Here is a 26,598-nt window from a genome sequence, read left to right as displayed (position 1 = left end):
TTGAAATTTTACTGTTTCTCAGCAACAATCTAAGTCCAAATACAATGAAATAATAGGGCTAATTTTTGTTCTATGTAGACTTTAGTGTTTTAAGAACTTACCTGTAATCAATGTAAATGTACATCTAGAAGACTGTCATTAGTATCATCTCTCAGTTTTTGGAATACATTCTTGGGAAATCAAAAATACTCTCTATATATATTCTATATTTATTCTATAATATTTACTGAATGTGAGTAAAATATGATTATTTGATTATAATACTTATTCGTCTTCTGAACTTTACAGAGAATGAATATTGGCCTGAGAGCTTTCTTGGTAATTGCTGATAGCTTGCAGCAAAAAGATGGTGAACCTCCAATGCCAGTGACTGGAGCTGTCCTTCCCTCTGGAAACACTCTCAGAGTAAAGAAAACGTATTTGAGCAAAACTCTTACAGAGGAGGAAGCTAAAATGATAGGTCAGTAAGAGAATGAAACTTGCATTAGACTGAATGTAAAAAAGTCTTTAGTACACGAGCAGGATAATTTGATATTGTTAAGTATTCAGTTGATTTCCTTAATGTAAACATTTATGGTGTGTTCTAATGAAAGGTGTGGTTTAGTTTGACAAGTACTTTTTTATTTTTTTATGACTTAAAATTATTTTCAGGACAAGTCATTAGATACCTAAGTGGTAGCAACCCTGTTTTCTTTAGGGTTAAGGACACAGGTGGTTAAGAATTAGCTTCTTATAGTGCTGGATATCTGTGTTTATTCATGGATATCCATCTTATTTGAAACAGCGCCTGTGTTCTGAAAACATACCAGCTTTGAAAACCAGCAAATATTCTTTTTGTATCCCTATTTTAGTTTCTGTGTGTATTGCACACCAAAGGAAATTTTCAAAATGACAGAAACTTTTAAATGTGAAAGAAAGCAGAAGTGAACCGCTTAAGTTGAAAGAATCAAAAAAAAAAAAAAAGCTTCCTTTTTAGTTGATGTAGAGAGAATCCATTGCTGAAAGAAGACAGCATGTGTATCATGTGCTGAAGGTGCCTGGTTTTGCTGGCAGAAAAGGAAATAGGAAAAAAGGAAAGTATAGAAACATAAGACCCATGCTGTTGAAATGTACAACAGACATAGTATTTAGTGGTGGTGTTAATTCCATTCATTTTAGTTACTCCTCATTACAGTAGGGACTGCATTTGATAATAAATATTTACCCTCTTGATTTCTTATATTTCACTAGTGAATTCTTTATTATTTTATCATACAGTATTCTCATTTCCAGGTGCATCATATAAGATTAAGCTAAGTAGCTCCTATATTTTCTTTTGCCTTCTACTCTGCCATTGAATTTTTAATCATCACAGGTTTGAAAAATGATGTCATTTTGGAGTTCTAAGCTTATGTTGTCTTTATTAAATAGGAGAAGAATTGACTAGAGAATAGATGAATAAAAATATATTGTTTGGTGTTAATATCTAAAATTTCATTAAGACAATTAAAGTTTTAGCCTTTGATGAATATGGAAGAAGAGATAATTCAGGTTTTATTTCTGAAGTATTTGATTTTCATCAGCTGTGTTAAATCTGTATGTCTAATATTGTATTTTACATAAAATGTTATGACATTAGTTTCCATACCAAATAAATTTTAGGAGAGCTCATTCAGATTCTTTTTCCTCTTTGCCTGTAGCTTTTAAACCTTGATAGTAGATCAGAGCTTTTACTTCCGTCATGAAAAGTCACCAAATATATTATGTAGCTTTGCAAACTGTGTAGCTTCATTTGACTATGTGTGGACATATTTTGACTAGATATTTTTCATTTTTTCCTCTGGGAAATACGTATTTGTATTACTTGGACTATTTTTATGTACAATAGCATTGTTTTTGGAGAGGGTGACATATTCCATCTCTGAATCAGGACAGTGGAGTATGCTATATCATAAGTAAAACATTGGTCTTAATTCATGCAGTCCAGCTTGAGTGAGCAGCTTTCTTTTTCAAAATATACATACCTACAACTATTGCAAATTATATAAAACGCATATTATTGCAGGTATGTCATTATATTATTCTCAAGTAAGAAAAGCTGTGGACAACATACTCAGACATCTTGACAAGGAAGTGGGGCGGTGCATGATGCTAACCAACATACAGATGCTTAACAAAGAACCTGAAGACATGATCACGTGAGTGTTAAAGAACAGTAAATCCCATAAAATATTGAGATGTAATTTTAGAACTTTTGATCTATTTCTGTCTATCTTGAGTTACGAGAGAAATAGCAAGAAACAGGAGCAGTTAACTTATATGGTATGTACACTGAAAAACTGTTTATGACAAGCTGAGAGTACTTCTCTGTATCTTGCAGTGTTTGGAATTGAACTAACTCTCTCAATATGGCCAAAATCTATGTGTGAATGCTATGAATGTTTAGATGGTAGAATTTTAAAGTCTGTGGTGGAAAGCCTAGCAATCTATGCTCAGAACAGTTTCAGGGTATCTTTGCATCACTGAAGTTCAAACTAAATGCAATAAATTCAGTAAATCCCTGTTAATAATAAATGATCTTTCAAAATTACCATTGCTATTCATGCCTGTAATCAAAATTAAATCTTTATTAAAACCCAAGTCATTTTGTGATAACAGTCTTGAATTTAAGAAGTATTCCACTGGAACAGAATCAAACCAGTGTATGTCTCAACCAGTGTTCAACAGCAGTATTTTGCACTCTCATCCAAAATGAATAATATGGGAAGTTTCCAGGAGAGGGTTCTAATGAGGTAGATTTTTAGTATGATGAATGACTGGCCAAATTCAACTATCAATTTACAGCTGATATAATCTCTATGTTTTAATGCCTTTCCTTTGCCCTTGCTTGTTGCTCCATCTAGATGAGATTGTAAACTCTTTGTCTTTAGCTTGTCTCAATTTATTTATATTAAATACTGACATTACTATTTCATAGTAATATTTCGTATTTTTCTTAAAATACTACCTGGTATATCGCTTAGTATTCACAGCAAGTTTTCATATTAATTTTGGGGATCCAGGCTGTTGGCAAAGGAGGGAAAGTGAATTTTGAAAATCACATTTCCAGAAGATAATTGCATAGTAAAACCTTGAGCACTTAGACGAGAAGTGCTTAATCTTAGCTGTAAATGTCTTCTCTATGGTTTCTTGGCATCACCAAAGTGCTGTTTATTTTTAGAATCAGTGGATAATTAGACTTGTGAGTTTTAAATTTCAGGAAGTCTTTTGGTTTGGTAGTTAACCTTTGTCAGAGACAGAAAGACTGTAGCGTTGGAAGATTTGGATGTGTTACTGTATTTTTGTGTTGTAACCAGCACAGTTTTATATCCAGATGATCTGTAACTTAATATATAAAGGAGAAAGGAGAAACACATTAGAATGCATTTTTACCATGGAAAAAAATAGTATCTGAGATACTTTGATATGAGTCTTAATCTAAAATCATGTCATGAATAACATCATTAGGTGCTACTGTCAACTTCTAAAATAGCCCTTTTAAAAACTGCATTGTGCATAATAACTAGAAAAGGCAATATATATTTTTTTATGTAACTGTTCTTTTTTTATTCACAGAACTTTGTGCTTCACTGGCATTACCTATTTATTTTGAGTTCTTATGGGCTTTAATAAATGTACAACATATATGGGCTTTTAATACATATGCAACACTACATTTATCTATATTTTATAGTTATGGCTTTTGTCATATTTATGTATAGTTAATGGTATTGTATAAACTGAATATCATAGTGATATTTTTTAATAACAAAATAAGGATCAGTGGGATGTACCTAAGCAGTGAATAGTCATAACATTTTAAAGTGTACAGATTCTGCAATTTTCTTTGGCAGTGTTAGACATAGTTCTATGTTTAATGACTGATCCATTTATGGTTGATGTAGTAAATGCCACCGTGAAGAGTCTTACTGAAATCCTAAGGAGTGTTCTTTGCACCCTCCACTGGGATATGAATCTCAATACTGGTTATAACTAGTTTCAAGTATGTAGTCAGAATAAGACATCCATTTTCTAACATACAAACCTGTTCTTACCAGTACTTCAAAGATTTGTGCTAACAATACCTAGCTAAAATGTCATACTGCTGGTATGGAAACGCAGGCTTCCAGCTGAGGACAGCTGCTGGTCTTCATCCAGAGCTTGTCCTGTTGAATCCCGAGCCAGCCAGAGATGCCTGCAGAGCCGTGTGAGCCCCCCCTTGCCAGACACTTTGCGTGCTGTGCCATGTAGCTCAGATAAGATGGGAACTTGAGCCTCAGACTTGGATCTTCTCCTGCTGCTCTTCTGTGCAGCTGATAAGCCACAGAACACCCACAGATTTTATATTTATAAATAATTACTCACTTGCCTTCATAACAGTTTCCTCTCAGACTATTATTTTACATGCCTCCATTTTAATTGCACAAACTGTTTACAACCTCTGGGGACTGATAATAAGGAAACTCTGCAAAGTTAACTTTCCACTTCAAGTCAGCAAGGAAGACTCATTTGTTTTCATGCAGATAACGTTACTGATAGCACTTTGTTTTTTACAACTATAAATATATAATATTTTGCAGTAGTGATTAATGCAACTCATATTTGTGTTAGTGGTAGTAGTTCACTGTTATAGTGAACTATAATAAACTATAATTGTTTATAACTTTGTTAATGTTAGTTTATAACCAAACTGTCAGATGAGATGTAGTACTTTACACTTTTTCAGCTTAGTTGCTGACACCTTTCAAGTTCTATCAGTTAGGGTACAAGATGTAGGTATAATCATATACAGATAATTCATTGAGAAGATTGTTTTCCCTCATCGTGCAATATAAGTTAATAGATTAAAGTAATATCATCATACCATTTAATTAATATAATACATATCCAAGCTAGTAAGTATATAGGAATGTTAAGAGAAAGAATGGTATCCAAGTAAGACTACAAAACTGTCTTTAATCTTTGAATTAAGTAAGTTTAGTGTCAGTTTATGCCTTTTCTGTACACATTATTTCAGTGAATAACCGGTGATACTCTATAAATCTTATTTTAGACTTGTAAGATGATATTGCACTCAGGCTTCCTCTGGTATCAAACACAAAAGTTAGCTATCCAAATGCAATGTTCTCTGTTAGCTGGAGAAGCAGAGCGATGTAGTATGCAGGGCATTGGACTGGTGTGCAGGAAAACCAAATTCATGTTTTCTCACTGAATTTCAGTGTGGGATTAAGTAGTTTACATTGCTTCTTGATGTTTCCCTTTTTCCCCCATTCTTTTCTAGCTTGATTGTAAGCATATAAAAGCAAGAACAGTCTTTCTCTGCATGTGTGTAGTAGGTTCTTTAAAGGGGACCTTGCTCTTTTGATTCTTCCAAAGCATATTACAGGCTAATTAAAAATACTATAGGAAAGACTGTACAATTTGAAATGCTGTTAATGCTTTGGTTATTTCCTTTTCATACTAGATAGCCAAGTAACCTAGGAGAGGGACTTTTTATCAGGAAGAGTATAGATAGGACAAGGAGTAATCTAAACTAAAAGAGGGTAGATTTAGATTAGACATTCGGAATAAATTCTTCACTCAGAGAGTGGTGAGGCACTGGCACAGGTTGCCCAGAGAAGCTGTGGATGCCCCATCCCTGGAGATGTTCAAGGTCAGGCTGGATGGGGCTTTGGGCAACCTGGTCTGGTGGGAGGTGTCCCTGCCCATGGCACGGGGTTGGAACTGGGTGGGCTTTAAGGTCCCTTCCAACCCAAACCACTCTGTGATTCTATATTGATCAGTGAGATAACAAATGAGCAAAGAATTATTCTGGGGTCTGTCACAAGGACTTCTTTAATCTTTATTCTTAGAAAAAAAAATAGGAAACAAGTCAGGACTGCATTTGTCATGAAAATAGCTAGCAGCTGAAAATTGTACTACTTTTAGAAAACTTAAGGAGTCCCAACCTAGTTTTTGGTTCATACTGAACTTTAAATTCAGCCACTTTCTCGGGCTGTTCGGGAGCAGTTAAGCCATTCCAGAGATTATAGCAGCCTTGGGGCTACTGAAACATGTTTTAGCTGATAATGATTGCTACAGTGCTGCTATCTCTGCCAGGGATCAACAGAAACTCTCTGGCCATATCTACCTCTAAATTACGCTTCTTTCTCATTGTATTAATGGATGCTGCAGGATTTCCACAGGTACATGCCCTGTTGAGGGCAACTGTTGGATATTCTGTTATGTGGGCCTCTTATGTATTTGCTGTTTACTTTATGCAGTTGATGACCTATAGCTTCATTGTGATGGGGAACATCCCAGCTTTTTCTTCATTACTTTATCTGAAGCTTGCATTATGCAAAGGCTGATCTTGATGGAGGAGGCTTCCTATGTTATAACTCCATCTTGATATGTCTGCCAGAGAGAAGCAACTGAGTCAGTAATAATGGACTTTTCAAGTACTGTGCAAATACTATGTATAAATATGCATGAAAAATGTCAAAATAAAAATAATTTATTCAAAATCAGTTTCCTTCTTAGCTTGTTGTTAATGATTAGCTTTCTGTCTTGATGTTCTTCTGAGGCCTCTGGCACTCCATATTGTCCATCCCTTCTCTGAAGTAGGTGGATCCTTTAATACAGCTACTTGTTAAGCTTAGTCAAAATTCTGTTTTAAACTTCCAGCGGTGAGAGAAAACCAAAAATCGATCTGTTCAGAACATGTGTTGCTGCTATTCCTCGATTGCTTCCTGATGGAATGTCAAAACTTGAGTTGATCGACTTGCTGGCAAGGTAAGCTGTTCAAACATTAAACAACTGCTCGGGGGAACAGAATGAAAAACTGAGACACAGAGCGTGTAGTCTTTTCTCAGACAAAGCCCTATAGATATAAAAAGTAATCTGTTATTAATGGATAAGACACAGAAGTTTTAGCATCTTTTTACAGGCATTTTGTTTATATCATTGACCCCTAATTTTGTAAGGGAGTAGATACATCATCTACAAGTCTTTTTCATCAGTATGTAGGTTAGAAGATATTCACTATTCTGTATGATACTCACTACTTACTACTTCTTTTAACCATTGCAGCATGCTAATTAACAGAAGAGAGAGAACACCTTTTTGGTGTTGTGGAAAAACATGGAGATACACATTTAGTTTTGATTTATGATTCCCAGATGTCTGTTTGGTAGAACACAAATGCTATATGTTATGTTTCCAAATACTTCTTTTTTTAATAATAATTTTAATTAAAATTATTTTTATAAGACAGAAAATAAATAAAATATACATTTTAATTTCTTATCTTCCCTGTTTGGGGTGCATTGAATTTATCTAGATATACTGTAGACCACTGAAGAAAGTGGTCTAGAACACACATGGCTGCTAAAACAGTTATGTTTCAGGACATCAGATCAGTGACTTAGTGCCAAATCATTACGTTAAGAGGTACTGGTCAGTACAGAAAGGTCTGTTACATTTCAGTTCTGGTATCCAAGTCAAAGATTCCAGCATGTGCTTATCTTGTAAGTAGATTATGGTGATAAATCAAGCCACAAGGTCCTAGCAAGATTTTGTTGTCAGGTAACTGTGGCAAAGCTGTCTTTTCCACTCTGTTCTTGCTTTTGAAATGTCTGTGAGGAATGGCAGATGTGGGAGTCAGAGGACTGTATGCAAAAGCAGTTTTTTCTGCTTTATGAACTGCCAATTCCCAGTGATGTGCTGAAGGAATGAAACAATTAATTCTGCTAGCAGTAGAGAGCACAGACAGCCAAACAAGCCAAAACTGCAGCCAAGGGTAGTTGTGCTGTGCTCCATGGCAGACCTGATTTTGTTCTGTTTACATCCTATGCTATAAATCATTTGTGGATTGTTTTAAGTCATTACATTATCAAATTATACAGATACCACATTAGATAGTTACAAGAATCCGGCATTAGGAAAATGAAAAAGGACGTTTCCCTTTAATACAATATTTTAACTAGCTTTTCTATCATTAGTAATGGCCTTAACTAAGCTGGTAGAAAGCATATATCCATTCTGATCTTTGACCAAAGAGGACTGTTCAGATCAGACATTGAAAATAACGTCACTAGAATTAAAGTATGGAGACCAATATGGATTTCTTCATAAATTAATAGCCACTGCATTTATCTTCGTTCAAACCTCAGACTTTATGCAGTAAAGACCAGTAGTTATTCTTTAGCAACAATCAGCACTGTAAACATTTTCTGGGCGATTACCAAGCAGTAGGTCTGCTCAGTAATCTGACTCCTTGACTCTGAGTAGAAGTGAGATTCCAAGAGAAGCTGAGGACAGCATCTCTAGGGCAAGTTTGGATGCAATTATATGCCCAGGCATTCCCCAACAAGGGGACCTTTGTTCTCATCTCCTCCATCTCCTCATGCTAAAACATCTTTAGAGTCACTGATACTGTTTTAAATCAGATTTTCAAGTAGGAGCAAGGGAAACAGCTTAGGTAAAAGTAAGTGGATGCATTATAGGTTGGAAAACCTTTTATCAGAAAGCAGTTAACAGACAATTCACGGTTCAGGCAATGTATAGCGTGATGTTGAAATAACTGGGTAGGGTCTTAGTATTGCAAAATATGATCTTTGGGTTGTAGTAGATCACAAACTGAGCACACAAAAAAAGTGATGTTACTATGCAAAAGGAAACCTTATTCACTTTTATAAATAGAAATATCTAAAAGATTTTTGAAAAAGTTCTGTTCTAATCAGTATCAAGGATGCCTGATTTGGAGAAGTGTGTCCAGGCTGGAGCACTGCAGTGAAAGAAGCATCTGGCCAGAGAAAGAAAGAAAATGAGTGGTTTAAAAAATATCACCCACAAAGAAAGATTGAAAGAATTAGGTCAGTTTAATCTAAGATAGCGTGGACACAAAACAGTCTGCAAAAATATAGCTTCAGAGAAGGAAGAAATAAACTGTTTAAGGAAGTAACACCTGTCCTAATCTTAATGTAAGTCTCCAGACCACCTCAGCACCAGAGCTGCTTCTGCATTCTCTATACCCATGCTTTTTTTGGGTCTGGATTGACTACTTTTCCCAGTTATGGAAAAAGTAGTTCTAGGAGATGTAAGTCTTTGCTGTTCTGGAGACATTCCATAAATCTTAGTACAATATTATTTCTTTTCTTGGTCTGAGGTGATTAGATTTTGAGACTAAAATCAATACAAGGATAAAAAATTTTGTAAAGGTGAAGTATCAACCTCTCCCTTTCAACTCTCTTTTTGAAAAGAACCTGAGAAACTGTTCTTCAAGGGATTTGTGCAGGGCTGTGTTGTTTGGATGGAAGGCGGTTAAATATTTTCTTCTCACTAAAGATAAAATAACATCTTTGGGTTAATGGGTTCTTTTGTTCACAGTTTGGTTTTAATTTTTCATCCTCACAACAGATGTGTCTTTTGGCAGTTTCCAGAAGGAATCTGTAACTCAGCAGCTAGACTTTCTTCCAGGACAGCTGTATTCAAATCATAGACAATAAAGCAGATGTCAAGTATATGCTGTACATTTTGCCCCTTTACTGCCCACTGAAACAGTTAATTACAAAAGCTAGGTTTTAATTTTAACAGACTCAAGTGCTAGGAAACAAACATTTACTTACTTCCTCAAGCTGCCTGTCATATAGTAGTACATAGATGTATTCTCATGCTCAATTTGAATTTCATCTCATTAGATAATGCCCAGTGCCATTGCACAGTAACGGGTTTAGAGATGTATGTCTTTTGTATCCTCTTTTCCATTATTTGTGTCGTTGTGGAAGTCATTTCATGGATGGCTTAATCATAGTCTCAGGGGTCATGCTTGTTTTTCTGTTTATGGCATTCCAAAGAGGAGACAAAAGTGGTCCTTTCCTAGCACAACAAAATACCATATTTCCAAATTTATATAAAAAGATGTAGTTATTAAAGCATGAGAGTTATTTTTAGTCATATTCATAAGAGGCGAAGTTGCATGGCAGTCACTTTCCTTTGACTTAACTGAGAAGTCCCCTGCCTCCCAGTTATGATTCTGTAATGGACCAAATCTGTTCTGAGCTGCTTCTCATCATACACTGCAAACTGACTGGAATTTGGTTCCACTCCATTTGACTGGTGTGGTTTTTTTCTCCTAGATTTCCATCCATTTGTTTCCAATGCATCCTCATTTTCAGCTACTCCATTAAATGTAGATAAAATACTTTGAAAATGAGTGCTAACACACAACAGAAAATTACGGTCCCTTGGGTAATAAAAACAAAATACATCATAAAGGCAATGAACCAGAAATTGCAGAACACACTGATCTGAATTTACTTTATTCTGCCAGGCTACCAACACAGAAGTAGTCTGTTAATTTTCTTGTTGAAAGAAAGTATATAATTTTTTGTGTTGAAAAAGAACTTCAACACAATGCAAATACAGAAGGAAAGAAAATTTAGAAAATGGGATCTGAAATCTAAAATTTCAGAAGGATTTCAGGGGTGTCAGATTTTTTTTAAAGTATGGAATGTCCTTAGGCTGTTTTTCCCATTTCTCTATCCTAAGTTGATTAAAACATAAAGTAGTTTTATAACTTAAATGCTTGTTTTTATTTATTTTGAAGATGTGCTTTCTGTAATTGTGATTCGCTTTTTGGCTAAAGATTTGTTTTAGCTGTTAGGCAGTGGAGGTGTTGCGATTCTTTTATTTTTACATTGAAAGTAAGCAAATAAATAGATAAATTATGCAATTAAATATTAACCTGTTAGCCATTTATTATCATTATGAAATAGAAATGTTTCATGATTCTATGAGTAAATCAAAACTGGGTTTGGTTTTGGGGAAATAGCAAAGTTGCCAAATCCTGTACTGTAAAGATACTTTAGGAGTGGAGCAAACATTTCTTTTCAATCTACGAATGTGTTCAGGCACGGTTGTATAAAGAATTACAGTAAAACATGTTAAGGATGTTAATTGTGGTCAATAATAATAAAACCATGGTAGCATTGTTGCAATTTACCTTGTCACTGGGAATTTTCTGTCGGTGTTAATTTACTAAGAAACATATGCTCATTACCACAAAAATCAGTCCTTAGATTTTTATTACCTGACATTTACTTTTGCTTACAGGCTGTCTATCCATATGGATGATGAACTTCGACACATTGCACAGAATTCTCTTCAGGGTCTACTAGTTGACTTTGTTGACTGGCGAGAGGATGTACTCTTTGGTTTTACTAACTTCCTGCTACGTGAAGTGAATGATATGCATCACACCCTTCTTGACACTTCACTGAAGTTACTGCTACAGTTGCTCACACAATGGAAGCTTGTAATACACACTCCAGGAAAAGCTTCTGAACAGGCAAAAAACAGATCTTCAGAGGTATGAAATTAAGAGATCTGTGTCCTCGCATTTATACTAATTGAAGACAGAAATTATGTTCCCTGGTGTTGCTGTGTTTTATGTGTTTTGTATTTACTCACCTGAGAAGAATTCACTACGTAAGATTTTTTAAGGTAATTAGTTCAGCCTTCTTTTGAGGACAGCTATTTCCTTGTGTAATACAGCAGATGTTATTGTTGTTGAGCAACATGAGAGAATGCATGTCAAACTGAACTAAGCATGTCAACAAAAGCACATAAAGTGAATTATTTGTATGAGGATGTTGCAGAAGGACATTTTCCCAGGACTGAAACTGACTGACAATGCTAGTAGGAATGCTGGGAAGAGTGAAGTGGATCTTCCTTTCCTGTCACCGTTTCATTTGGTTGATCCAAAAACATCAAACCCCCTGATTTTTTCTAACAGCCTGCTGTCTTCATGTGTTACTAACGTTCCTGGGAACTGAACAGCTCTGCTCTGCTCCTCCCATATGTGCTGTCCCACAGATATTTTCATTATGAGAGATGATTTTTCAGGCTTCTTATCTCCTTACCCAATCACCTTGGAAATCGTTTCCTTTGCACAAGCATGATGTCTGCTTTACGTTGCAGAGGACCCTCGTTAATAAGTAATAGTAGTTCTACAAAAAATGTAAAAAAGGGAAAGCCTTTCATACTTTTCAGTAAATATTGTTTCACCTTACTGGTGGGGTGCTCTCTTTGGTAAGAGGTTCTAGAGACCACCTACCAGAATAAAGGGCTGCCTGATACAGGATCAAAGAAAGACCTGAGGATCCTGCCATCCGTAGTACAAGAAGTATGAAGTCTTCACAGTCTGACTCACCCCTTCATTTTTTTAGGGGAGTATAGAACAAAACAGGTAGTTGAATTGCAAATTAGATGGAGAGGTCTGGCCGTGGACTGGTTTGTGGAATAGGGTAAGTAAAAGCGACAAAACTTGGTGGTTTGAAGGAATGCTTTCCATCTCCTGCTTAGCATTTACATGGCCTCTGCATTTTGGTTCTTTACATGTCATAGTTAAGTAGAATATTTCTTGTAGATCTGGTTTTCAAACATGAACACTCATTTTTTTCCCCTTGTGTTATTCTACAGTTGATACCAAATGGATCCAGCCACAGGATACAGTCTGAAAGAAGCCCCTATTCTAATGTACTACATGCTGTTGAAGGATTTGCACTGGTTCTGCTGTGTAGTTTCCAGATTGCCACACGTAAACTAGCTGTTTTAATCCTCAGAGAGATTCGTGCTTTGTTCCTGGCACTTGGCCAGGCAGAGGTATGATTTTCCTTTTCTGGAACTTTGAATTAATATTTTCCAAATATAAAGCTCAAAACTGATATTACCATTGCTTTTAACATAATTGATGCAGTGCAGCAGGTATATACTTAGTTTATAAATGTTTTTATAAAAACATTTGTTCTAAGCTTACCAGTTCTGTTTGCCTTACCATTGCAAACCTTTCCATGGTTTGCTAGACAATGTAACATTAATTACATGTGCTCTGTACAAGAATTTGCTCAATTTGAATGGAAACATGTACAGCAACTTAATACTTTCCCTTGGCATGATGTGAATGTAAAAGATACTTTTTGCTGAATGGCTCGTTTTTGTATCATCAGCATTATAAATTTTTATTGGAAATGAAACTCATTTCTATAGCATACCATTTTATAAAAAACCACGGCATACAATACATGTAAGATTATTCATATACATTTTCCTTGTATAGTAAAGTCCTCTAAGTCTTTTTTATGGATATAGAAGTATTGAGAGTCGTGTGTATCAATGGTCACAACTCAGTGAGCCATCTAAATGCCTAAGAACACAAATATGTGTATTCATAGCAAAGGAATGCTTTAGTAAACAGTAAGCTAATTTTTCAGTCTTTTGATACCAGTTATCCAAAGTCATAGGGGATTTTCTGATACGTGTTTTTGTTCAGTAAACAGTGAACTATAGCCGCAAATTAATTTAATTTCAAACCACAGTCTGGACCTGGTTCTGAGGTTAATATGAAAAAGACAAAATGCACCCATCATTACCAAAGTATTTTTTAGCCATTTTAGATTCATGACATAATTTTTAGGTGACTCTATTTCACGTACCAGAAAAAGAAGAAATGAAACAATCTGGTAAGGAAACCAGCTAACTTCTGCTCTCTCTGTTATGCAGGATGATGACAGGCCTATGATCGATGTCATGGATCAATTAAGTTCTTCTATTCTTGACAGTTTTATTCATGTGGCTGTTTCAGATTCAGTAAGTACTACTTTACTGTTACTGCTAGTGTTTACATAACACATGGACATGACAAATATTAGACATGAAATACTAAAGATACAGCTGCCAGAAATTAAAGGAATCACACAGCTTTAAGGCTCCAGCCAGCTACCCAAGTGCTCCAAGTCTCCACAACATCCCAGAGAATTTGTTCCATGAAAAAAAAAAAACCATGCTGTGGATATAGAAGATACTACATACAGAAAAAAAGAATATATAACCAAAGTTATAATCAAAATTACCTAAATTTTGGACCTGTGTCCTGCATCTCAAAGAACCATTGAGAACATTCCATCACTACCTAATGCTTGGAGTGGTTGGAACTCACTCACTGAATCACTCGTCAGTCCTGATGTTCAGAAAGGAATAACTTTTAACTCTCACGCATGCTCAGAAGTGACCCTGTCTGCAAACCTAAGCATAAGTTTAAGTAATTCAAAGGTGAGGTGAATCTCTGCTTTTGCTCTCTCATGGGCCTAATGATCTAACATGCTACCAGAGGAAGCAGAGAAGCCACAAGCAATTTGGATGAGAAAGTATTGGCAGGAGAACTGATACATCGGGCAACTTGTTTTGCATACTTAGAGATTAGTACATTTGTCCAAAGAGCAGAAACTTGGTTCTGGGCACTTTTCAGCCTGATGAAGTTTAAAGCAACAATCATTCCTTACCGCATGACTGCTGTAACAGCAGCTTTCCCATGGTAGGAAGGGGTGAAATCAGGCCATTGTACAGCTGAAAACAGAAAAGATGTAGGATCAGATGCTGATCAAGCAAGAGCTATTCTGACTGTGTAAGCCAGGAATTAGGAAATTCAGTTGAAACAACAGAATCTGTTTAGGGGTGTTGCAGTTTCTATTGGGTGTAGGTTTGGATCTTGTGCTTTAGTTCTGTGCACTAATAATATAGCAAAGCACATGTGTTGCCAGTGTACCTTGTTTCTGACAAGTACAGCAGGGAGTGGTAATTTAGTGATTATTTTTGTAACAGTGGATGGAGGATGCAACTGTTATATCCTGTCTGAGGTCTGATAACTGAATAGTAAGATGCCAAAATACATGTGTTTAAGTTTTCATTCCACAAAGTTGTTTTCCTGAGAAAATACTAACTTACACTACAGAAATGGTCTGTTGGTATGATGAGAACCCTATTTGCCACTGAAGGAAGCAGGATTTAAAGTGGATTAAAACTGTTTAAGCTCCTGTTTCAGCCTCTTAATTCCCTACACACATATTCAAATGCCGTGCAAGAATATTAATTAATAGCATTGGTATTTATCATACTGTCATAGCACGTAGGAGTCTTAATCATGGGCTAAGGCTCTGAGGCTCTGTCTGTCTGTTCAGATGATGAACATAAGGACAGTCTATACCTATTACAGACTGCAGCCTTATACAAGAGACAGTGGGTGGGTGTAGGCAGCAAGGAGAATAGAAAATAACAATGAGACTATATTGGTCAGCATACGAGACAGTTATCATAGAGCTTAAGGGCAAGTTTTTGTGCCCATCACAGTAGATAGGAGCTTTAAGGAGGAACCAGAGGGGAAATAATGAGGTAGCTCTTATCAGCATTTGTAAAAAGCTCCTTCTGAGTGAAAGGGCAATGTGACAAGAAGCATAAAAGTATTGGTCTAAAAAATCCAACAGAAGATGGCCATGGAGCTGGAAAATAAAGACAAGCACTGAAGAGGAACATAGCATGGAATAAATTAATGTCACTGTGATTTTTTACTTTTTTTCTCTCCACAGACAGCAATACCCTTAACACACAGTGTGGACTTGCAGTGGCTGGTGGAGTGGAATGCAGTCCTAGTAAACAGCCATTACGATGTAAAAAGTCCTTCCCATGTCTGGATATTTGCACAGTCTGTTAAAGACCCATGGGTTCTCTGCCTCTTCAGTTTTCTTAGACAGGAGAATTTACCAAAACATTGTCCTACAGCTCTCAGCTATGCTTGGCCCTATGCTTTCACTAGGCTACAGTTGATAATGCCTCTTGTGGATCCAAAGTAAGTGGAAATCTGCATGGAGTTTCATTTTTATGGATTTGTATGAATTTAATACAAGCTATAATAGTCTCCAGTTTCAGTCTCAGTCTGTAAGACCTGCAGAGTAGCTATCCAACTCCTGTCCTGTTCAATAGCAACTGATGCTAAATAGCATATTTCATTCCTTTTTGATAAAGGAATTTGATTCCTCCAAGATACTGAGGAATTAAGACTGGGAACTAATTTTAATAATTTAAATTAATTATATTAATCATTTTATATTATTTAAAATAAAAAGTATAATCTTTTTATTAAATTAATTTATAATTTAATTTAATTTTTAAATTCTAGTATTCCTGTTAATGCAAAGAAAACAAGTACAGCAGGCAGTGGAGACAACTATGTCACTTTGTGGAGAAACTATCTTATTCTGTGTTTTGGAGTAGCAAAGCCCAGTATTATGAGCCCAGGACACTTGCGTGCTTCAACACCAGAGATCATGGCTACCACTCCTGATGGAACAGTGAACTATGATAATAAGGTGATGTACCCTGCTTCAGCCAAATTATTTTGTATTTATTTAGAAAAGTTTTAAACTATATTGGTACGTGAAACAGTGGTGATGAAAGTACATCCTGATGAAAGTATTTCAGTTGGGGGGAACGTTTTGTTATACACAAACTGCTTAAGGCATGTAGTTAACAATTATAACATGTTTAACGTGAAGTGTCAATAAATATTTGGCAAAAGCCATGGCATTTTCAAAATCCTACTTTTTTGCATTCTGGGTGATGTATATTCAAAGTATAGACATTCTGTATGTGATGTGTTTGAAGTTAACTTTAGCATGTCAACCCCTTTCTTTAGTTGTAGAGTACTACAGTTTGTAGATTTATAACATTATTAAGCAATAAGGCGGATTTCTGAATATACATTGTAGGCCTGCTGGATATGAAGGAATATTATATGAAATATAGTTTCAACTAGCAGCAGCCTGAGAGGAGCAGTAGTGAAACAATAAACTCAGTAAATTACAATAATCTGAATGAAAGTAAGGGGATTCCTTAGATCTACAGATTTGCTAGGCCTTACTGAGATGATTATGATGTAGCAGGCATGCAGTTAGGCTGGTGTATTAATATCCATAATAGTAAAATCATTTCAGCATGTTTTTAAACTACATATTGATTCTTGGACAATGCTATTTTGTAAAGAAAAAAATGTTTTTACTCAGTATCGATAATGCTGACAATGAAATGTCAATGATTTCTTAATATATTTTAGGCTATTGGAACTCCATCTGTTGGAGTCTTACTAAAGCAGCTAGTGCCTTTGATGAGACTTGAAAGCATAGAAATAACAGAATCACTTGTATTAGGATTTGGAAGAACAAATTCTCTTGTTTTCAGGTACTTCCCCATTTATCATATTCTCAATTATTTGTTCTAATTCAAATACATTACTTTTATTGTAATTTAAATATACTTGATTTTTTGTTTACACTTCAAACATTAATTTTTATGTAATGAATTTAATCCTGATGCTTGTTAGAGGAAACTAGATTTCATTAATGACTTTTTTTTTATTTTATTTTAGGGAATTAGTAGAAGAACTTCACCCACTAATGAAAGAAGCCCTTGAAAGAAGACCAGAGGTTAGTTGAGGAAATTAAATGTACTAGTTTCTTTAAACTGCAGAATGCATTTTCAAGTAGTGTTTTTTTTTCTCCTTGAAAAACAAAGATCCTTTTTTGTACTAAGTAACAAGTAAATATCTGTGTGCCACAAGCATTTTAATAGCTGTTTATAAGATCATAATTTAAATAATTGCATTAAAACTTAGTTTAATTTATTTTTTTTTCAGTGATACAAAATGTACAATATAGAAATCCATTCTGAGGAAAAATTTCCAGTCAAATATGTAACCTCCTCATAGAGAAATCCACTTTCAGTATCCGAAAAAAAATTATAACACAAATGGGCTACAAGCACAGCTCACAGTGGTGGTCAGATGTGCTTTTTATTTGCTTCAGAGGCAGAGTCATCTATTTCAGTTCTAGTTGTCTGTATTTGTTCATTGTGAACACAGCAGGTTAACTGCAGCAATTCATCAGCATTTTCACCTTCATTATAGTATTTCCTTTGTTACAATAGAAAGCAGTGCTAGAAGGGATTCCAACAGATCATCCAATCCATCCAAGAGAGCATGAACTGGTCTTGTGTAATACCTGACAGATGTTGTTCGAACTATTCTTAAAAACCTCTGGTTCCTCACTAAGCAGTTTAGTCATAGGATGTGTATGCAGCTACAGGAGAAAGCCATGAGTAGAGCTGGAGTACTGGACCTGAGTTGCTGTTCTGTTCAATTTTCACAGCTCTGGAGGTTGCTCATTCCCAGGCACAAGCCCCACAAGGCACCAAGCCACTATACGCAGTCTTCCAAACTACCCTAGCTGCTTTTGCTCTGCAATGCTTCTCATTCCCTACCTCAGAGCCAGGTTACAAAAGCACTGCTCTGGCTACAGCACAGCCCTCATGTTACAGCAGGCAGTCTGTGATAAGAAAACAGTGCCTCGGGCCAGCACAGCGTTGCATGCGTCCTGCTGGGCAACATGAGGATAGCCAACCTTCTTGAGGTCTTCTGGAGCAGTGTGAATATGAGGCCATCTGCGCTGCTTGACTCTGGGGCCATGAGCAGTCCCTGTCTCTGTTTACCAGCGTAGACACAGCCATTGTGTCCATGCAGTTCTGCTGAGAAGTCTGCGTGGCTGCATACAGAAAGCTCTGCGTTACTACTGTCCTCTGCCTAGGCTAGTTTATCTGGTTCTCCAGCAGATTCGAATTGTGTATTCACTGCACTGTCTTCCACAGCAGTTTCAATAACGTACCCTAATGGTGACCTGGTGTGTTGTCACTGTCTGCCCAGTCATAGTCTTCTGTGCAGAAGTCATGCAGAGAATGGTGAAAAGGAAGAACTTAAATCAACAGACAGGCGGAGGTTCTCAGCTGTAACCAATATAGCAATAAACAAACAAAAAAATCACTCTGCGGGAGCTTCATTCATGTTTTTACATAGACAATTCTTAATAATTCTGTGTCTAGCAAACATCTTCTACTGTTCCCTCTCTGTGCTGCTTTGCACCTCAATTCCTTTGTGTGCCTTCCATCCCTATGAAGTCATTGATTTGAAGGTCGCCTGTTTTGATACTGGGCACAAGTGGATTAATGTACGTGTTAGAGCAGCCACTTGCTTTTCTTGCCTTTTGCACCCTTGAAGACAACTTGGACTTGTGTGGCCTTTTCTGAAAGCATTCAAATCCAGTCCACCCTCAGGAAAGGAAGCATGAGAACACAGATGGTTACAGTGTGCTCTGAGAGCAAATTTAGCACATGGAAATGTCAGTAGAGATATGTGAGAAGAAGGAACTACAATATTAATTCGCATACTGCTCCTGCTATGAAGAATTGGGCCACCATCCTGCAAGCAGTGCCACCCAGGAGTGATTGTACGGGTCAGGTAGCTACAGAGAACATGGCAGGCCTCCATGCGGGCAGGCAGGTATCCAACACACCAGAAATAACTTCCATGAACTGACATATGCCATGACTAGAAAGAGAATTGTCAGGACAGCCAAGAACTGCAGGGGAAAAACAATATGGACATTACACAAGATCCCCCATGGAGAGACTGGCACAGAGCTTGCCGTGGTGCAGTGTTACAGCATCAGCTCTGATGCTAGTGCGAGAAAGTGCTGTGCTTGTTCAATACTACATTACAAAAAAAAAATGTGTTTTTTTTTTTCTCTGCATGTGCTTCCTGGAACCTTCGAGGTATAAAGGGAGCAAACCAGGGCTCTAAGTAGGACAAATCAAATGGCATAATGATTTGATTAAAAATTTGGCTAAATTGCTGCAGTCTGGGACAGAATACCAGGGAAAGTGTCGCTTTTCGTTTCCCAAGCATCTACTACTGGCCATTGACTGGGCCATAGTACAAGATGAGATAAACCTTTGATTTGATTCATTACTGTAATTCTTACATTCTGAAGAGGAAAATATTGTGCTTTTCTTGTCCTGGCAGCAAATTTTTTTGAGTGCAATAGCAGCTTCTTGACCTCTCATATTTTTGCTTAGTGGCGATACAAGATACAAAGAAACAAGTCATTTTAGCCCTTCAGCAAAGAGCAGTCCTTGTTGCATTCACATCTTTCAAGGCAAGATAGATGACAGAAAAGACAGTTTCTAGAAGATAATGAAATACAATGAACCAGTTAACAACAGTGCAGTCCTGTTCTACTGGAAGAGTATGTTAACTGTGTGTATAGCTATTGCAGTCAAAGCATCCAAGAGCTGAGTACTAGAGTGGTGTCTGCAAGGAGCTAACTTGATTATGGGTGATAATGTAGCTTCAGCATTACCAAGTTCAAGAGTGGTTAACCACTAAAATATTTTGTTAGGGGCTGGATATCTGTTCTGCATTTCACAATGCTTCTGGTGCCCAGAGTAGATGGTGTAAAGCTAACATGAATATCCCTACTACCTGAAGATAGCACAGAAACCTTGCATATTAATTATTTTTTATCCAATATTTCATTATTTCATTTCCATGTTTTCAGTGAGGACTAAGGTAGCTGTTAACAGTTTGTCCAAGGACAGTTGGAAAGACAAAAATTTGGTCATATTTATTTCTGTGTTGATATATAAGTACACTGTTATTATGAAATACTAAAAAGCAATCAAGTTCCGTCATGAAAAAATGCTTGAACCAGAATTTTTAAATATCCACTGTACAGACATTTTTAGGGTTACTAGTTTTTAATTTATGCACCTATGCATATAAAAATGGTTCTATTTTTTTAAATTCCAAGAACAAGAAACGTCGAGAACGCCGAGATCTACTAAGACTACAGTTACTGCGAATTTTTGAACTACTTGCTGATGCTGGTGTCATAAGTGACAGGTAGGACTGTCATTTATCATAAATACTGCTCTTTACGTGAAATAATTTTCAATGTTTACAATACTATGTCACTGTTATTTGAAGAATTGTGCAATAGATATGGAGGAATTTTTGTGTATTTCTTCAGGAAGCTATAGTATAACTACACTTTTTATTTTAATGTACAACTTTGCTTTATGCTAGTACAAATGGAGCCTTAGAAAGAGATACATTAGCCCTTGGAGCCTTGTTCCTAGAGTATGTTGATCTGACTCGCATGCTTCTGGAGGCTGAAAATGATAAAGAAGTCGAAATCCTTAAGGACATGAGAGCGCATTTCAGTGCAATGATTGCCAACTTGATTCAGTGTGTTCCAGGTACGGTGCTGAATTGTCTCAATGTATTATGCAATTGCATTTAATGTATTTATTGGAAAAGTCATTTATTTTTTCTTCTTTTCTGCTTGTTAGTTTTTGTGAATTGTCATATTGCAAATATAAAGGGAAATGTAGACAAAAGAGTTCTAAGGTCTATTGAGAGTCAGATCAAAAATCCTGTTGAGGCTTGTAGTAGTCGTATATAAGAACGTTCTTTTTAAAAGCCCAGATAAGAAATTATCTGTGACCTTCTGTGGCTCCAGGTTTCTATGACATAAGACCTTATCTGTCTCCATTTGACTTTATTGCCAGACTCTTCATAAACTCAGACAGGCCTTGCAAAATCTAGATAGGTGCAGAAAATGTACAGTATTAAATGTAAAGGAAAACCTGCCCAAGGTGTGGAGACTGTATCCCGTTATCTAACTACAGTTGCATATCATAGATTTCTGATGGATTTCATGCTTTAATTAATATATTGCAAGATCACTTCAGAAATGTAACGTAATTCCATTAGCAAAAAATACAAGAAAAAGCCTATTTTAAAGACCCCCACATAATTGCTGGAAGATAAGATCTAGAGCTTACTCAGTCTATGTATATCTACTATCTCCAGATCATATATGACAAGACATAACAGCATTTGTCACAACCAATACGAAGGAATGAAGGAATTAAAAGAGTACATTAAGGTGATAAATAACGAACAAATAATGTACATTCCAAGTATGCAAATTTTGTCAAAGTTGTGTACTTGTCTCCAGAGATAATATTCATAAAAATATACATTAGTCGGACAAGATAAGGAAAAAATGGCATTCCTGCTGTTAAGTTAAAAAAAATTGTCTTGAACTGGGTGATGTCAAGTTCTTAGCTGCTGTTAACAAATGAAATACTGAATTTCTTTCCTTTATTCGTTTTGTGGATGATGCTCATTATAAATGCAGAATTTCTCTAGTAGTTACTTTGCCATTAATACTTGCAAAGGCCTTCCTCTCTGCATTTATTCTCACATTCTACAAGGCACATAACGAAACAAAGGACTGCATGTTTTATGAATTTTACACAATGAAACAGTGATGCTGTATGTTTTGAGAGAATGCAACAGTAACTGATGAATTCCAATAATTCAGTATGTAATTATATGAAGAGATGTATTTTCTGCTAATATGACAGTTTTAAAATACATCAATAGCTACTGGAGCCATAACATTTAACTGCTAGCAAACAAATGTTTACTGTGTCAACATCTATCATCTTTAGTCATTGCTCATATTGATTTGCTTTAGTATTGTCTAAATAGACTTTGTTGGCTTCCAGCAAAGTTTCTAGGTGAAAAATAATTAACTGGTAGCAGTTTACCATTCTCTTTAATACACATAATTCCACCTCTTCCATCACGTTTTGCTTAGGGGAACTAAAGCTATTGTCTAAAACATTTCTCTTTTTTTTTTTTTCCCCTAAATGGTTAAAACCCTAATTAACCCTAAATTAAACCTAATTAACCCTAAATGGTTAAAAAGGCATGGATATTTTTCATTTGCTTAAATAATTTAGCTGTTCAGGAAGCATACCACATCTTTGTCTTAAAGAAACTGATACCAAGTTTATTTCTTGTCCCCACGTATTGCTGTATTAGAATAAGACATATATATTGTTTGGGCTTACATTTCAAGGGTTGGCAAGAACAAGTAAATAGTTGCCACTAAAAGGATGCAAGAGGCATCAAAAAGCCTGATTTTATAATTAGTTTATTGCTGTTTCTAAAGTCAGATATACATGTCTATATAAATACACATAAATTCAGAATTGAAGGTTCTTAGAAATAGGATGCGTCTTAATCACTGTTATATTTTAAGAAGGAACTTAGATATTTTGGAGTAAGTATATACTGAACATTAGAGAAAAACTCCCTGTTCATAGAAATTTGAAATTCTTGTTACTATCTCTGCTACATGAATTTTTTTTTAACATTAACAAATCACAACTATTTCTATTTCTATTCACTTAGTTCACCACAGGAGATTTCTTTTCCCTCAGCAGAGCTTGAGGCATCACCTATTCATCTTATTCAGCCAGTGGGCAGGACCTTTCAGTATTATGTTCACACCCCTGGATCGTTACAGTGACAGAAATCATCAGATCACAAGATACCAGTATTGTGCATTAAAGGTACTAAAATTTCACTGTCAAAATCCATAGTAGCAATTTTCTAATCAAAATACAAGGAATTGTGGGGTTTATTAAATTTTATTTCACAGTAATTTGATTTGTCATACTTGATGCAAACTTGTATATTAGTATGTGTATGTAGTGATATCATAGAATATAACAGTATTGACCCCTGCAGTTATGCGTTGTTTTCTTTGCAGACACTTTCAAAGCTAATTATTTTGAAAACCAGAATGCATTTTAAAATGTTATTTAAGTGTTCATTAACAGATTGTTAGATTCAGTGAGAAGATATTAGGGTTAATATTACTAAAATTAAATACAGTATCAGTTCAGTATCACATGTACGTCTCAGGACTGTCTCCCACGCGTGCCTGGAGACATGCTCAGTAATACTAAAATACTTTTGCAGCAAAAACAGTTGCAACTCCCCTACTTAAGTAAGATGGGAAATCAATAACCCATGTATTTATATAAGTTGCATCACTTGGTGTGTATTGATTGTTTTGTAGCTTGATTTATGAGGAATGGGTAAAATGACAAAATGTATTTTGAAGAATGGGGAAACTGGTCTGTCATATTCCTTTCAAAATGCTTAAACTCAGCATTATCTTGAAATCCAGTAACATCTACAGCAACATAATTACCAAATTCTAGCAAGATCAACTGTGACCATTTTCATCATACTTCCCTCAAAACCAAAAACAGTTTACAACCTTGTTAGCCTGGATCTGGGCTTAAATCATTCTGAAAGGTTCGTTCGTGTTATTTTTCTGTGTAATCAAAGTTCCTTGTTCTTTTAGGCCATGTCAGCAGTGCTCTGCTGTGGACCAGTATTTGACAATGTTGGTCTTTCCCCTGACGGATATCTGTACAAATGGCTTGATAACATTCTGGCTTGTCAAGATTTACGTGTAAGTTCTAACCAAAATGCAACACTGGTGAATAATTTTAATCTCTGTACTGGCAGAGTAAAGAGTTTGTGACTATAAGAACTATGATTGTATACATTCTATTTTGAGCAGCATTATAGTTTGTATACATTCTAATTTTGAGCAATATTATGTAAATTTCTAACACAAAAGTGTAATTAATTTTAAAAGTACTTTAACAGTAAAAAATATTATTTCTGAGCATATAAAATATGTAAATAATAAGCTAAAATTTGCCTTATGGCTCATAGCTGCTTGCAGCAGAAACTTAAGCTTTTCATCTGCTGATAAAGGAAAGTTAAAAATGGCATGAGCTCAAAATATTTGTATTTCTATTTGGAGTACTTCCACCCACCTGCTTCAAGTTTATGTCGAATAAGAATGTAAAATCCCTTCCTGCTCAGTGACATAGATACGGGTGAAACATATTTGAGTGAAAATGACTGGGTCAGTCTTCCAAAGAAGTCAAAAGGATAAATGATTCAGGAGAGGAAAGAAAGATTTTATTTTATTTTATTAAGAACACATAATAGATTATTCTTGCCATTGTCTCTTCCATTTATGTGAAGATGGGTTTCTCTGTTGACCTTGTAACTAGCCAGTAATATTCCTATATTTATATCTGATTGGACTATTTTTTTTGAATAAGACTAGAAATTGAAGGAGTAGATTGGTGACATATTAAGTGGAGAGACAGTACTAATCTTTCCCTTTGTGGTGTCTTGGGCTTTGACCTACTAAGGGATCACAAAGGCACAGCCCATGCCTTAGGCACAGTGCATTTGTAGCAGTGGTGGTCCCTGGATTAAGGTGGTACTACGTCTGTAGAAAGAGCTGATATCTCTGTTAGATCATTTGATATAGTTGGATTAAGCAGACAAGTCTTCATACCCACAGATTTGTAAAAGATACTATTTTTATTTGCCTGCCTTGCTTCTATGTTAGTCAAAGGAAAGATAAACTTGGAAGTGTGTCACTTCATGGAACACGCTTAAAGAAGGAAATAAACATTTAACAAATCAGTTAACCAATACATGTGGAAGTTGTCCAAGAACACCTATCGGATGTGTATTAGCTATTCCATAAACTCTGCTATTTTCCATGCTTCAGTTTGGAAACCTTTGAAAATGTATTTCATTTATATAGTCATTGTACATACACTTTTTTTTTTAATGAATATTGAAAACTGAGCCACATTTCAACTGTGCTATTCCTAAAATAAATTTATGATAAATTTTCTGATTTCTTTTTACTTACCTTGAATGCTGCATTTTCCCCTTGCTTTGCCTATGTTGCTCTAAGAATTGTAAAGAACAAACTTTTTTTTTTCACCAATCATGTTTTGACATGCACTTATATTCTCAGGTTCATCAGCTTGGATGTGAAGTAGTAGTCCTATTGCTGGAATTGAATCCTGATCAAATCAATCTCTTCAACTGGGCTATAGATCGATGTTATACTGGATCCTACCAGCTTGCCTCTGGATGTTTCAAAGCAATTGCAACTGTGTGTGGAAGCAGGTATTAATTCATTTGTACTTAGATGTATGCAATACATTATAGCAGATCTATAAAATCAGGTCTGCATTTTCTCAAACAGTTATATCTGGGCATATGCTGTATAGTTCCACTCTTTGCTGATATAAACAGATTTAACTGATCTCCAAATTGAAAAGCAATGGTTTTACTGCTAAACCTATTTCATATTGGTTGTTCTTCTGGTTTGCCTGGTGTGAAGGATGGAGAAGGAAAACAATAGCTTAAGTGAAGAGATAAGGGAGAAACATGTATGGGAAAAATGGGCAAAATGACAAACTGTATTTTGAAGAATGAGGAAACTGGGCTAGAGTATTCCTGCCCAAATGCATAAACTCATGCACAGCCAACTGGCATGCTCTTCTTGAACATACACTGAAATAGTCGTCTGCAAAATTTGCTGCTCATAGAAAAAAGGGACTAAGTATGAGTGTTGGCATAGCGTGACACACCGTCTTTGCAGATGTGCCCACTTAATAGTCCTAACAGTGAAAGCAGATTATCAAGTGATAGAAAGGATCACTTCCACAATGCCAGTGATCAAATAGGCCTACAGCCACATCAGCTGTCTATACACTTCAAAATGTAAAGAAAATAGAAGGTTCAGCTCATGTTATAAAGAATTGTTAGCCACATCTTTACATTATATCATCTCAGACAACTCTTGGGGACTGTATTGCTTTATGTCCATCATTCTGAAAACAAAGTTATGTGCCTGTAGGTGCTGCTACTATATGCATATTTGAAACCTGTTGCATTTTTATGCTATTTTCTTCAGGAAGATACAAAAAAAACACAGCATTTTATTTTGCAGCATAAACCTGGTTTCAAAAGATTGTCATGGCTTTTCATTTGCTTTATAAAAAGAAAATGTTCTAAATGCTACTAGCTTTTTTTAAAAAAAAAAACTTTGTTCTTTTTCTAACTTGCTTTGATTTGGATACCTGTTACTTTTCTGTGATCTGATTTCACTGCTGCTAATGCAA

At 35.8% G+C, this 26,598-nt stretch overlaps 1 protein-coding gene across 1 annotated transcript in view; it reads left to right on the top strand.

Annotated features, from left to right (window-relative positions):
- The window catches only part of FRY (FRY microtubule binding protein), a 190,133-nt gene that overhangs the window by 92,589 nt on the left and 70,946 nt on the right, over nt 1–26,598 (top strand). The window contains 15 exon segments of the mRNA XM_040543874.1: nt 289–460; nt 2,045–2,177; nt 6,685–6,792; nt 11,113–11,368; nt 12,481–12,663; nt 13,561–13,647; nt 15,420–15,679; nt 16,010–16,199; nt 16,943–17,067; nt 17,255–17,312; nt 20,526–20,617; nt 20,801–20,973; nt 22,985–23,145; nt 23,949–24,059; nt 25,443–25,597. Of these exon segments, the coding sequence (XP_040399808.1) occupies nt 289–460; nt 2,045–2,177; nt 6,685–6,792; nt 11,113–11,368; nt 12,481–12,663; nt 13,561–13,647; nt 15,420–15,679; nt 16,010–16,199; nt 16,943–17,067; nt 17,255–17,312; nt 20,526–20,617; nt 20,801–20,973; nt 22,985–23,145; nt 23,949–24,059; nt 25,443–25,597 (2,264 nt within the window).

This window comes from Cygnus olor, chromosome 1, assembly GCF_009769625.2.
Source record: "Cygnus olor isolate bCygOlo1 chromosome 1, bCygOlo1.pri.v2, whole genome shotgun sequence".
Taxonomy (NCBI): domain Eukaryota; kingdom Metazoa; phylum Chordata; class Aves; order Anseriformes; family Anatidae; genus Cygnus; species Cygnus olor.
Note: the sequence above shows the minus strand (reverse complement) of the source record. Positions and strands in the feature narration are given on the sequence as shown.